This window comes from Hemibagrus wyckioides, linkage group LG26 (assembly GCF_019097595.1).
Source record: "Hemibagrus wyckioides isolate EC202008001 linkage group LG26, SWU_Hwy_1.0, whole genome shotgun sequence".
Lineage (NCBI taxonomy): Eukaryota > Metazoa > Chordata > Actinopteri > Siluriformes > Bagridae > Hemibagrus > Hemibagrus wyckioides.
Window position 1 is genome coordinate 19125648 of NC_080735.1, and position 12869 is coordinate 19138516.

The following is a 12869-nucleotide window of genomic DNA, read 5'->3' on the forward strand; positions in this document are numbered from 1 at the left end:
TGTAGCCTACTGACCCAGACTGAGAGACCATTTAAAAGCTCAGGAAACCTTTGCAGGTGTTTTGAGGTAATTAGCTGATTAGGGTGTGACACCACGACTTTCCAGTATTGAACTTTTTCACAATATTCTAATTCTCTGAGACACAGAATTTTGGGTTTTCCTTATCTGTAAGCCATAATCATCACAATTTCAAGAAATAAAGGCTTGAAATATTTCACTCTGTGTGTAATGAATCTATATAATATATGGGTTTCACTTTCTGAACTGAGTGACAAAAAATATTGACCTTTTTCATTATATTCTAAATTTTGAGATGTACCTGTACACATCTATGTGTATCCACTCATGCACATTTCAATCAAATGGTCTGTAAATGAAGACTGGTCAGAAATAACCTGCTTTAAAACCCAGCTACACAACTGTAGCTGTACAACCACCCAACAGCAACACTGCTTTAACAAAGAGTTATATATATTTCCACAATTCATTTACACCGTTTTAATATGCATTTACACCACTGTCCAGGTTCCTCCCTCCTGTGTGCAATGCGTTGTGGGCAATATTACCCATTAGAGTGTGCATTGTTCTGCACTTTGAATTTCTACAGGAAGTAGTAGACCATCCAGGAATTTTTGGAATACTCTTTTCAGTATACTACGATTTGGGGCATACTAATTCTATTTTTGAATACTATTTAGGACACATCGTATGAGGATTTGGACACAGCATACGTTTTTGTGTGTTAACTAACATCATTACCAATGCGTTGGTGGTGTATAATATACAAATCATATCTTCATCCATTTTGTCAGCAACTGATCAATTGAGAAATTGAGTTAAAAAAAATTATGGAAAACCACTGAACTTTACAACACGTGACGCTACAAGAGTGAAAAAAATCCATCCTATGATTAATGTAACTACTTTCTACTCAATGACCTGGAAAGAAATGTAGTGGAGTAAAAGTAGAGTATTTGTCTTTCAAATGTAGTGAAGTTAAAGTAAAAAGTATCCAGAAAAAATAATACTCAAGTAAAGTACAGATACTCAAAAAGTGTACTTAAGTACAGTACTCAAGTAAATGTACTTCTTTACTGTCCACCGCTGATTTTTTATTTTTTTAATTTTTTTTTACACACGGAAACACAATATTATGTTTAAGCATTTTGTTTAACCTCAAATCTTTTTTTCATTGTCTGTACCGCTTATCTGATCTATACTCAGATCACGATAGATTACTCATTAGGGGAACATACTGTTGCCCTTTAATTGTGGTCCGTAAGTTTGGAAAACGGGTAAGAGGACCCAGGATGCCCCTTGTAGTGTTGGGTAAAGTGCCAAAGGGAACAAACAAACAAACAAACAAACAAACAAACAAACAAACAACCCTGCATGTACCTACAGTAGCTCTTACACATTACACTTTGCTCCTCTAGCTCTCAGTTAAAAATCTGGTATGGTTACACTATTTGTATTGTCCTCTGCTTGATATATGGCTTAGCTTGTATTTACCCATTTGTAAGACACTGTGGATAAAACAATCTGCTAAATGAATAAATGCAAACATATTCTAAGTGCTATACACCCATATTCTGCATACATGCCTTCACAGATTTCATACATGATTTCAGACATAATTTTGATTGGATGTTGTTGCTGTGACTGATAGGGGAGAGAGAGCATCCCTGAGAGTATGGCCTGTTTTTGCTGTGGAATTGTCAGGATTTGGAGACTTGGACAAGGAGACTTGCTGTCTCTGGATGATAGGGTTTTCTTTTGCACAACTTGAGAGTCCATCTGTGAAATCTAATATCTCCAGCAGCTCCTGGGTCTGCCCTGTGGTCTCTGTACAGAGGCTTCTCTAACACAGCTCTCACTGCCTCATTGCTTGTAACATTTAGCATTTTTGTCTTGTCTTTTAATGGGTACCAATTAATCTGGAACTGACTGAACAATTTTGTAATTTGTACGAATTAATAGTTTCAGATATGTCAGATATATATATTAATATTTCAGATATTATGTGCATCAGCTCTGATATTTTGATTTACAGTGCATTTATAGTGTATTTATGATCAAATGTTTTAATTTTAGCCACAAATGCTAACAGCACTCTAACACAACTGTCAAAACTTTACACAAATTTTGTATACTGTGAATCATTATTATAATTTGTAAGACTATTCTAAGTAAGAACATGAATAAGATATTTAAAAAAATCAGAAGACCTGGATCTGAACTTCAATTTGCTGTTAGTTTTAAAGATAACAAAAAATGTCATTTTAAGCCCTGGCCTGATTTGTTGTGAAAATCCCCCAATTCTAGTGCTAGTTTATCTCTTTGTACAAACCACAATGATCAGTGTTAGTATGAGCAAGCCAGTTGAGACTTTGAACCAGAAAGATGTCTGATATGCATCTTCTAACTCTGCCTTCATATTTTTGTTCTTGTGCTGCTCGTCTCTCAGTTTCATTGCCATCTCATTTATCTCCCTCCTCTCCTCCATTTGCATTTCTTCTTCCATAGTTTTTCTCTTAAATTCCTCTTCCTGTCTGATTTCTATCTCTTTGCTCTTATAGTCACTCCGCTCTTGTGTGTAAAAGTAACCCATGTTCAAGTGTAGCATTACATTGATCTTTTCCAACAACTCTGTGACTTGTGTGTGGTTACTTTGATCATAGTTGTTAAAAACATGATATCTACCTTTGCAGGTGTCTACAAGATTCTGGAGATCATAACTATTACTGATAAACTTCTCCACTGGCTTCCCTTCCAGCAGATCTCCACCAGTGAACAGAATCATGGTGAAATTCAGAGCTTCTTCTCCAAAGTTCTCCTGAACCCACTTCACAGCGTTGTTTTCCTCCCCCGTGAATCTTCCCAGTCTGATAACCAGCAGGAACACATGTGGTTTGGGAGAAAACATGGAGATACAATCATGTGCATCGTGGGCCTTTTGGTCCGATATTAACCACGTGTCCATGACACCAGGAGTGTCAATTATGGTGATGTTTTTTCCATCCAGGATTTTGTTCTTCACTTTACAGTTTGCGGTCACAGATGCAGGAGACGCCTCGACTCTGAAGGCCTCTTCACGCAGGATGGTGTTTCCTGATGCACTCTTTCCTGCTCCAGTTTTCCCCACTAACATCAGTCGAAGCTCAGGATGATTCACCTCATGTTCTAAAAAGCAGATAAAACCAAGCAGATAATATGGATAATACAGGGGTCTTCTGCAATGGTCTTTAACTTTAGTGGGAATATTGGATTTGATATTTGGTAGCTGTAGTTTGATCAGCATTTACCTTTGAAACCGAAGTGTAATCCAATACCCAGTGGAACCAGAACCAGCATGGAGGTCAGCCAAATGAGAGAATAAATGTTGTTCTACAAAACAGAAAAATAGACAAAACTGTGTTTGGAGGCAATGATATTTTTTAAACCAATCCTTTAAGAGACAGTTAGGTTTAGACAGGTATATTTAGTGAGGACATTCTGAACTGTGAGCTAAACAAAATGTAAACACTGAATTCTACACTTTAACATTGTGCGACAGTACGATTGTTAAAATGTTTTCTATAAAATGATACTAACCTTTAATTTCCTGTTCATATGGTTTGCCTCCTCTAACAGTCTCTCAAGTTGCAGTTCTCTTTGAGATTTCTTTTCACTGGCCTCCTCTAACAGTCTCTCAAGTTGCAGTTCTCTTTGAGATTTCTTTTCACTGGCCTCCTCTAACAGTCTCTCAAGTTGCAGTTCTCTTTGAGATTTCTTTTCACTGGCCTCCTCTAACAATCTCTCAAGTTGCAGTTCTCTTTGAGATTTCTTTTCACTGGCCTCCTCTAACCATCTCTCAAGTCTTCTTTTCTTCTGTGTCATTTCCTTTAACTTATCAGACATGTTTTTCTTCTCCACTCCTTCTTCTTGTTTCTTTTGTATCCTCATTTCTTTTTCCCTGTTGAAAATTGTTAAATGTTAACTTGTAATTCCACTCTGACTATACGTTAACTTGTTTTATATTTAAACTGATACATAAAAAGCAAGTGACGTGTCTGTAAAAGTTTATATGTGAATTTTCAAAGACATTCATCAGAAGCCTAAAATTTTAATGTGGGCTTTTAACCACTTGAATGTGATTAGTATAACCAGAAATAATTCTGAGATGTTTTTAGCATATACATACAACATATGTACATAATGCAGTGTTAACTCCACACTTCAGTGGTGTACAGTGTGAAACAATGTGGTGTTAGAAAGTTACAGCTAGTTGCTTAGCAACAGACACCCAATCAGAAACAGAACACCACCTGAAAACCTCATTTGAAAAACAAAACAATAAAATTTTACAAAAACAGCTCGGCTGATAGCATTCAGAGATTTTTACCATTCTTCACTTTCCTAGCAGAAGTCTTACCTTGAACCATAGGAACGATCTTCTTTCCTAAAATTGGGCCACTGGTCCATAGATTCATTATCTGTTGTCTCCATGCTCATGTAAGACTGCCCTCTTGTTGATTGGCGGAGTCCCTGTCTATTTGATTTACAAAAATGAAAATGTTTATGTTCACATATGTAAGAATACATTTCATGCAGTTATGTCTGAATTTGTTCAGAGTTTTCCTGACCCCTTTGTCCTAGCTGTGTTATGCACCAAGAATCTGAAAACGGTGTCAGAGTCAGTTTGAATCTTTCTCTGAGACATGGTCAGAAAATCTACAGAAAATAAAATCAAAATAAATAAAATGTAACGATGCTTGCAGAACCAGAGCGCCAGAGGGAGCCATCACCCGAATATTGACATTTGCGAACTCACTTCCTGTCTTACTCGGGTATTTAAGCAGCACGCTGCCTATTGTTCACTGCGAAGTATTGTTCTCTCTAGTGGATTACGTACCAAGCCTTGTTTATTGTTCCTGATTGCCTGCTACGTGTATGATCTTTGCCTGTTACTGTTTGTCTACTAGTCTTGGTCATAAACCAGTTTTGGTTTATGTTCACTAGTTAGTGATTTTCCGGTTTTTGACCCTTTCGCTTAGCCATATCGATTCCGATTCTTGCCTGCTGTTTTTGTGAATAAAGATCTGCATATGGATTCTACTACACCTGCCTTGAGTGCGTCCTTACAGAATACTTCGCTATCAGAGAATCCAGCGGATCCTCGTGCAACCTTAGTTCGCCAAAGACATATGATCCGGTTCTACCAGGACCAGGTGGAGGCGTTAAAAGCCACCAACGCGCTGCTACGACAACGACAATCTCCCGCCGCAGCTCCAGTTCCGCCTCCGCGCAGTGAATTTCCACGCTTCGCGCTGCCAGAAAAGTTTGATGGCGGCATTTATAGCGGTGTTTCGGGAAGGACTTACTAGAGAGCTGAAGGCAGAAATGGCGTGCAGAGACACTGATGTTACTCTCTCCCAGTACATATCCACTGCTATTCGCCTTGACAACCTGCGGCGTCAGCATCGTACTCGCACCCCCACACCTCGTTCCTCACCACGTGGCACTATGGAATACCACAGCCAGAAGGAGGAAGTCACCGAGCCTATGCAACTGGGGAGGTCTCGTGTTTCTGAGGTGGAGCGCAAACGCCGTGTGCAGATGCAGCTGTGCTTCTACTGTGGACAACCAGGTCACAGAGTCTTCCAATGCCCAGGGAAGCCTGCCACATCCCAGAGAGGAGTCGTGAAGCTGGTTTCTAAGGTTTCTCTTCCTGCCTACGTCCTTCACAATGACTCTCATTTTTTCGTCACAGCGCTGGTTGACTCCGGATCAGCAGTGAACCTGATAGACAGCAACCTGGTCCGTGAGCTCGGCCTATCTACTATCCCATGCACTCCGCCGTTAAGTCACTGCCATAAATGATCAGCCCATTGGGGAGGGCCTTCTTACTCACCACACACCTCTCATGGAGGTTCAGATCGGATTATTTCACAGAGAAAGACTGAGATTTTTCGTTATTTCCTCACCATCAAACCCTGTCGTCCTAGGCCTTCCCTGGCTTCAACTTCATGACCCGGACATTTCATGGAAGGAGGGGGAATTAAAAAAGTGGTCTACCTTTTCCCTAGAGAACTGTTTTTCCAACCCAATTACCCGTCCATGCCTTTCCATGTCTATCAAAGGCCCGAATCATCGCTCCAAGTCACACTCCCTAAAGAATACCAAGATTTCGAAGAGGTCTTCAGTAAAGAAAAGGCTGCCAGATTACCCACACATCAACCCTGGGACTGTGCCATTGACCTTCTTCGAATCGTATTTACCACCTGTCACTTCCTGAAAAGCTTGCTATGGAGGAATATATTGAGGAAGCTGTTGCAGCTGGATACATCCGCCCGTCTACCTCACCAGCGGCAGCAGGGTTCTTCTTCGTAGAAAAGAAGGATTGACTTCCGAGGCCTGAACGCAATCACAGTCCCGTATCCTTACCCTCTTCCCCTGGTTCCCGCAGCCCTCGAACAGTTGCGCAGTGCCTACAATCTCATCCGGATAAAGGAGGGCGACGAATGGAAGATGGCGTTTCACACAACACATGGACATTATGAGCATCTGGTCATGCCATATGGACTCACGAACGCCCCCGCCGTCTTCCAGTCACTTATCAATGAAGTGTTCAGGGATATGCTAAACAAATTCGTCATTGCTTACATAGATGACATCCTCATATATTCCGCCAGCCTACATCAACATGTTTCTCATGTTCGTACTGTCCTCCAACGCCTCACCAACCACAATCTCTATGTGAAACTGGAGAAATGTGAGTTTCATCGTTCCACAGTAACATTTCTAGGATATGTAATCTCGCATGAAGGAGTGGAAATGGATCAATCGAAAGTGTCCGCCATTACATCCTGGCCCGAACCTACCTCCATCAAGGGTTTGAAACTCTTCCTCGGATTTGCGAACTTTTACAGGAGATTCATCAGGAACTACAGTACCATTGCTAGCCCAATGACTTGACTGCTGAAAGACAAACCCAAGAAATTAAAGTGGACTGATCATGCCAGAGCTGCTTTTCAGAAACTTAGAAAACTGCTTTTCAGAAACTGCTTTTCAGAAACTTAAAGTTTTTCTTCCGTTCCGATACTCTGTCATCCTAACCCTGAGCTGCCGTTCGTAGTGGAGGTGGACGCTTCGAGCTGTGGGACAGGGGCTGTGCTTTCTCAACGTCAACCTGAGTCCGGAAAACTGCATCCTTGTGCTTTTTTTCTCCCGAAAGCTCACACCAGCCGAAATTAACTATGACGTAGGGAACCGGGAACTACTATCGATAAAGGCTGCCCTGGAAGAATGGAGGCACTGGCTCGAAGGGGCCCGCCACCCGTTCCTGGTCCTTACCGATCACAGAAATCTGGCCTATCTTTGGGAAGCCAAGCGTCTCAACCCACGGCAAGCTAGGTGGGCTCTATTCTTTACACGATTCAAGTTTTCAGTCTCCTACCGCCCTGGGTCTAAGAATGGGAAAGCAGATGCCCTGTCTCGAATCCATGAAACCCTGGAGCCACCATCCAGCCCAGAGCCTATCCTTCCACCATCTGTCCAAGTAGCTCCTGTGCAGTGGGACCTGATGAGTGAAATCGAACGGGCTTAATCGACAGAGGCTCCTCCCCCAACATGTCCACCGACCAAAGTTTATGTACCCACAGGTTTCCAAAGTATTACGATGGACCCATGAGAGCCTGAGTTCAGGTCACCCCGTCACCCGTAGAACCATTCAGCTGGTACGACAAAGATTCTGGTGGCCATCTCTCAACCACGATGTCGAGGAGTTTATCCGTTCCTGCTCGGTCTGCGCACAATCCCGAACGAGCTGTCAGCTACCAGAAGGTCTACTTCAACCACTGCCAGTTCCACGCCGACCCTGGTCTTACATCTCAGTAGACTTTCTCACAGACCTCCCTGTCTCTGAAGGTTTCACCACAGTCATGGTTGTAATCGACCGATTTTCCAAGTCCTGCAAGTTAATCCCCATGAAAGGTCTGCCTACTGCCATGGAAACAGCCACAGCCATTTTCCAAAACATCTTCCGTCACTATGGCTTACCCGAGGACATTTGTTTCTGATCGCGGCCCACAGTTCACATTTTGTGTGTGGTCGGAGTTTTGCAAACAACTCGGGATCAATGTCAGCCTCAGCTCTGGGTATCACCCCCAGTCCAATGGCCAAGCGGAGCGGCTTAATCAAGAAATTGGGAGATTCCTAAGAACATACTGCAGCCATGAGTGAATTTCTCCCCTGGGCCGAGTATGCCCAAAACTCGTTGCGCCACTCCTCGACCGGCTTAACTCCCTTCCAATGTGTATTGGGCTATCAACCTCTGCTCTTTCCTTGGTCCGGGGAACCCTCAGATGTGCCTACAGTTGAGGACTGGTCAAGACGTAGTCAGGAGGTCTGGGAAAGAGCCCATGTTCGTCTCCAGAGGGCGATCCGACGACAAGAGATCCAAGCTAACCGGCGTCGGCGTCCCCACCCAGCTTACCAAATGGGTCAGAAGGTGTGGCTTTCTACTAGGAATATAAAACTGAAACTTCCTTGTCATAAGTTAAGCCCCAAGTTTGTTGGCCCGTTTAAAATTCTACGCCAAGTTAATCCAGTTTCTTTCCGCCTTGAGTTTCCAGTATCGTATCTCGCCTACCTTCCATGTGTCTTTACTCAAGCCCTTCCACGAGCCTCAGACCACCGGCCCCGCTATCACTGAACCACCCCCACCACTGGACATTGATGGCTCCCTTGCCTACCAGGTGTGCACCATTCTGAATTCCCGTCGTCGAGGTGGCCGCCTTCAGTATCTGGTGGATTGGGAGGGTTACGGCCCAGAGGAACGTTGTTGTGTTAATGCACAGGACATTCTCGACCCCTCGCTCACTGAGGAATTCCATCTGAGCTTCCTGAATCGACCTGCTCCTCGTCCACGGGGGCGCCCGCGTCAACAAACACCTGGAGGTGTTCCTAGAGGGGGGGGTTCTGTAACGATGCTTGCAGAACCAGAGTGCCAGAGGGAGCCATCACCTGAATATTGACATTTGCGAACTCACTTCCTGTCTTACTCGGGTATTTAAGCAGCACGCTGCCTATTGTTCCCTGCGAAGTATTGTTCTCTCTAGTGGATTACGTACCAAGCATTGTTTATTGTTCCTGATTGCCTGCTACGTGTATGATCTTTGCCTGTTACTGTTTTTCTACGAGTCTCGGTTTTGCGGTTTTGGTTTCTGTTCGCTAGTTATTGATTTTCCGGTTTTTGACCCTTTCGCTTAGCCATATCGATTCCGATTCTTGCCTGCCTTTTTTGTGAATAAAGATCTGCATATGGATTCTACTACGCCTGCCTCGAGTGCGTCCTTACATAAACCTATAGAAAAAAACTACTTTTACATTAAATTTGAACAGAATTCATCTGGCTCATTTCACAGTGTGGCAGTATGAGCAAACAGAGCAAACTGAGACGATCTTAACCCCCTAAGTCCATATTCTAAAAGAGTGTTAAGCTCTTAAAAGTATGAAAAGAGATTATATTTTTTTATTCTAAACATTAAATCCTTTTACACATCTAAGCTATCTGATGATTTATCATTAATAAATTTTAGGTATACCAATTTCATGCTATTATATTGCACTAAGACTTGAATAAGTGAATGAATTGAATGATGACTGTTATTTTTACAAATTTAAATCATTTTTCTAAAAGCTGAATAATAACCACTTTCAGTAAGAAACTCATTCTGAAGTTTTGAGATCTTCCTTCAGGGTCTATTGTGAATGTTTCACATCCCTGCCTTCCATCTTCTGCACTTTGTTTCACAATGTATGACACATGACTTTAATTGGGCCTGTGACTGACCACAACAAAACTCAACAAAAAGTGTGATGAATGAAGGATGTCTTTGGTGCAGAAGATGATTAAATGCACCGACCATGAGCTACTTTCTAAAAGATTAGTTACAGACAAATAAATCAAACCTATAAACAATTTTCACTAAATGTGCAGTTACAGCATTCTTACTATCATAGATACAACACACATACACACACACACACAGACGCACACACACTTACATTCTTCCCTTTCCTAGCAGAAGTCTTACCTTGAACCAATGGAATGATCTGGTTGCTTATATTCATAATCTGCTGCATCATCAAATGTTGCTGATTGGTTCTTGAGTTCCTGTCTGTCCCTGTCAGAGTCAAAATAGAAAAAAACATAGACAGATTTTTAATTTTTGATGAAAAGCCGTTTTGTTATTTTAGATGCACTGAACTGTGACACAACCAGTGTGGGACTGAATCAGAACAAACACTCAGCACTTTTCACTAAATGTGCACTTATGTCACACACACACACACACACACACACACTAGATTTAGATGGTAAAATGTCTATTTTAGCCTCCTGGCTCAATTAATATAGATAGAACCAGTAACCAGTTTATTTTGTATTTTCATTTCTTTTTGTCTGTTGGAAATTGTTAATTGTTTACTTGTAATTTCACTTCTAGAAAACATGATCCTCATTTATATTTTATCTGATACATAATTTAAAAAATATATAAAAATAAAAAAATAGAAAATGTGCATTTCATCAGAAGCCTACAAATGTAATACAGGCTTTTAAACACTTGAATGAGATGAGCATTATTATTAACAGTGTTATCATTTTTTTTTCAAAAACTCCAAGTTGCAGTGTTATCATGTAGACAGTGAAACTGGAGATCGGCCAACATCTTCTGATGTCTGACTTCTGATTGGCCAACATGGCTTTATGGTTGAGATTATATCACCTCCTGTTTGGCATGCTCTTGACAGCGCTTCAGACCTTGTTTTTGCGTTTTCATGTAGATTTTTTTAAAAAACGAAGGAGGAAAAACTCCTTTGTACTCCTGTATTTGTGGACTAGGCCATAGAGACAGTAGCTTTCAGAGATTCTTACCATTCTTCCCTTTCCTAGGAGAAGTCTTACCTTGAACCACTGGAATGATCTGGCTTCTTAGGTTCATTATCTGTTGTCTCCATGTTCATGTCAGATGCTGCTGATTGGCTGTTAGTTCCCTGTCTGTCCCTGTCAGAGTCAATCTGTGAGTCTTTCTCTGGGACATTCGTGACACGGGAAGGAAAACTACAGAAAACAAAACCTAAATAAACAAAACTATAAAATAAAAACAGACAGATTTTTAAAAACTGAAAATCAGTTTTGAACTGTGACACAACCACTGTGTACTGAATCAGAACAAACACTCAGCAGCTTTCACTAAATGTGCAGTTATGGCATACACACACACACACACACACACACACATACACATACACATACACATACACACACACACACACACACACACACATACACCCACAGACACACACACACACAGATTTACATGATAATCCATTGATAAGCCATCCATTTAGCCTTCTGGCTAAATTACATTGATTGATCCAGTGAAATTGAAGAGCAGTTACTTTAAAATTCTATGGTATAATTAATCAGTAAAATTAATTCATTTATATTGTGAACACAGAGCAGGTCACTGATATAAGGGAGTTTGATGGTCTACCAATTTGAAATGTCCCTTTTATTTTACTAGTAAGATAAGTGAAATACTGATACTTGTTACTTGTATTAAAATGTATATGATATGGGGGGGGTCACTTCCTCTGCCCATCAATACTTTTAAAAAAATGTTATTACAAGCAAATATATTTAACAATAATAATACATATTCTTAACTGATGTTATTATTAAATGTATTTTTGTTTAGTTCAATCATTTATAGTGTCTCTTTAAACCTGAAATATTTTGCCCATTTTTATGTAAAAGATTGTAAAAACATTTAAGATTAAGTGTCTAAAAGCTCCTGAAATCTGAAGGTGTTTACAGGAACTGTGCTTTCAGGAAGTGCTGCTGGAGTAACCGAGGCCAAGTTTCACACTTTTACTGCAGTGAAAGAGACGCGACTCCAAACTTCTACACAGCCACATACCACTCTATAAATAATACTAGTGCAAATAAACACCTTCAAATAAAGATAATATAGCAGTAGATAATTTACCTCTTAGAAAGTGTTGCTCTTTTGCACTCCACTGTCGGAGTTTCCGTTTTCCGTTATAGTCGGGTATCTGATGTCACGTGACAGCACCTGTGTTCCTTCCAGAGATATTTTGTGGCACAGCAATATTTATTCCTTAAAATAACCCAGTAAACGGATTACCTGAAAATCCAATAATTATTTATAGTGTTGGAGTAATTTGCTGAAGTCTTTCCCTTTCCGCCCAGTTTCTCTGTTAAACATGCAGTGAGCGCGTGCTTCAGCTGCACTTTCAGCAGCAGGTCTGTCATTTGACCAATCAGGTTAAAGTATATGCTGAGAGCAACGTGTTGCCATTTGAGATAAAGGGAGCGTGCACGAGACACTGTTTTAAAAAGCAGATGTGCACAAGGAGCTATAGACAATTAACGTGAGATAAATCCTAATAAATAACTTAAAGACTGCTGCACCTGTAAACTGTGGAGTGTGGACTGTACACTACTGTAATTATTTTATTCATGAATAGACTTACCATAATATATCTACAAAACTAAATCCTCAAAGTGTGGAGAGACGGACAAAGGTCAAAGGCGTGTCACCCTCAGTGGTTTAGAATGGTGTAAATGGAGGAAGGTGTTAGAGTGCTTCAGCCATTAAACTTTATCAACTGTTGTCACTCTTTCTTTGTCTTGGACTGTATAATTTACTATCCCATTTTTTGTGAAGTGATTTTCCTTATTTTCTTTTATGAAGAAAGCATTACATTAATTTTTTTTGCAATCAGTAATCAAAACAGTTAACATTATTTGTGGAATTTTTAAGACTTAAGGATTGTTGAAAGCCCAGTAAAGGCCA

The 12869-nt window shown here is 40.8% G+C and overlaps 1 protein-coding gene across 2 annotated transcripts; it reads right to left on the reverse strand.

The window, feature by feature from the left end:
* Positions 1–401: 401 nt before the first annotated feature.
* LOC131346905 (GTPase IMAP family member 5-like) lies at positions 402–12298 on the reverse strand. Of its 2 annotated transcripts, none has more exons than XM_058380687.1 (7): positions 12039–12298; positions 10952–11107; positions 10080–10169; positions 4415–4531; positions 3595–3955; positions 3306–3387; positions 402–3183 (listed from the first exon to the last, which is right to left on the reverse strand). In XM_058380687.1, exons 2-7 carry the CDS (start codon positions 11008–11010, stop codon positions 2333–2335), a joined length of 1560 nt encoding a protein of 519 aa, XP_058236670.1. In that variant the 5' UTR covers positions 11011–11107; positions 12039–12298; the 3' UTR covers positions 402–2332. The 2 variants fall into 2 exon arrangements, with proteins under 2 accessions (XP_058236670.1, XP_058236671.1); XM_058380688.1 differs by having other exon boundaries at positions 10952–11137.
* Positions 12299–12869: the final 571 nt, after the last annotated feature.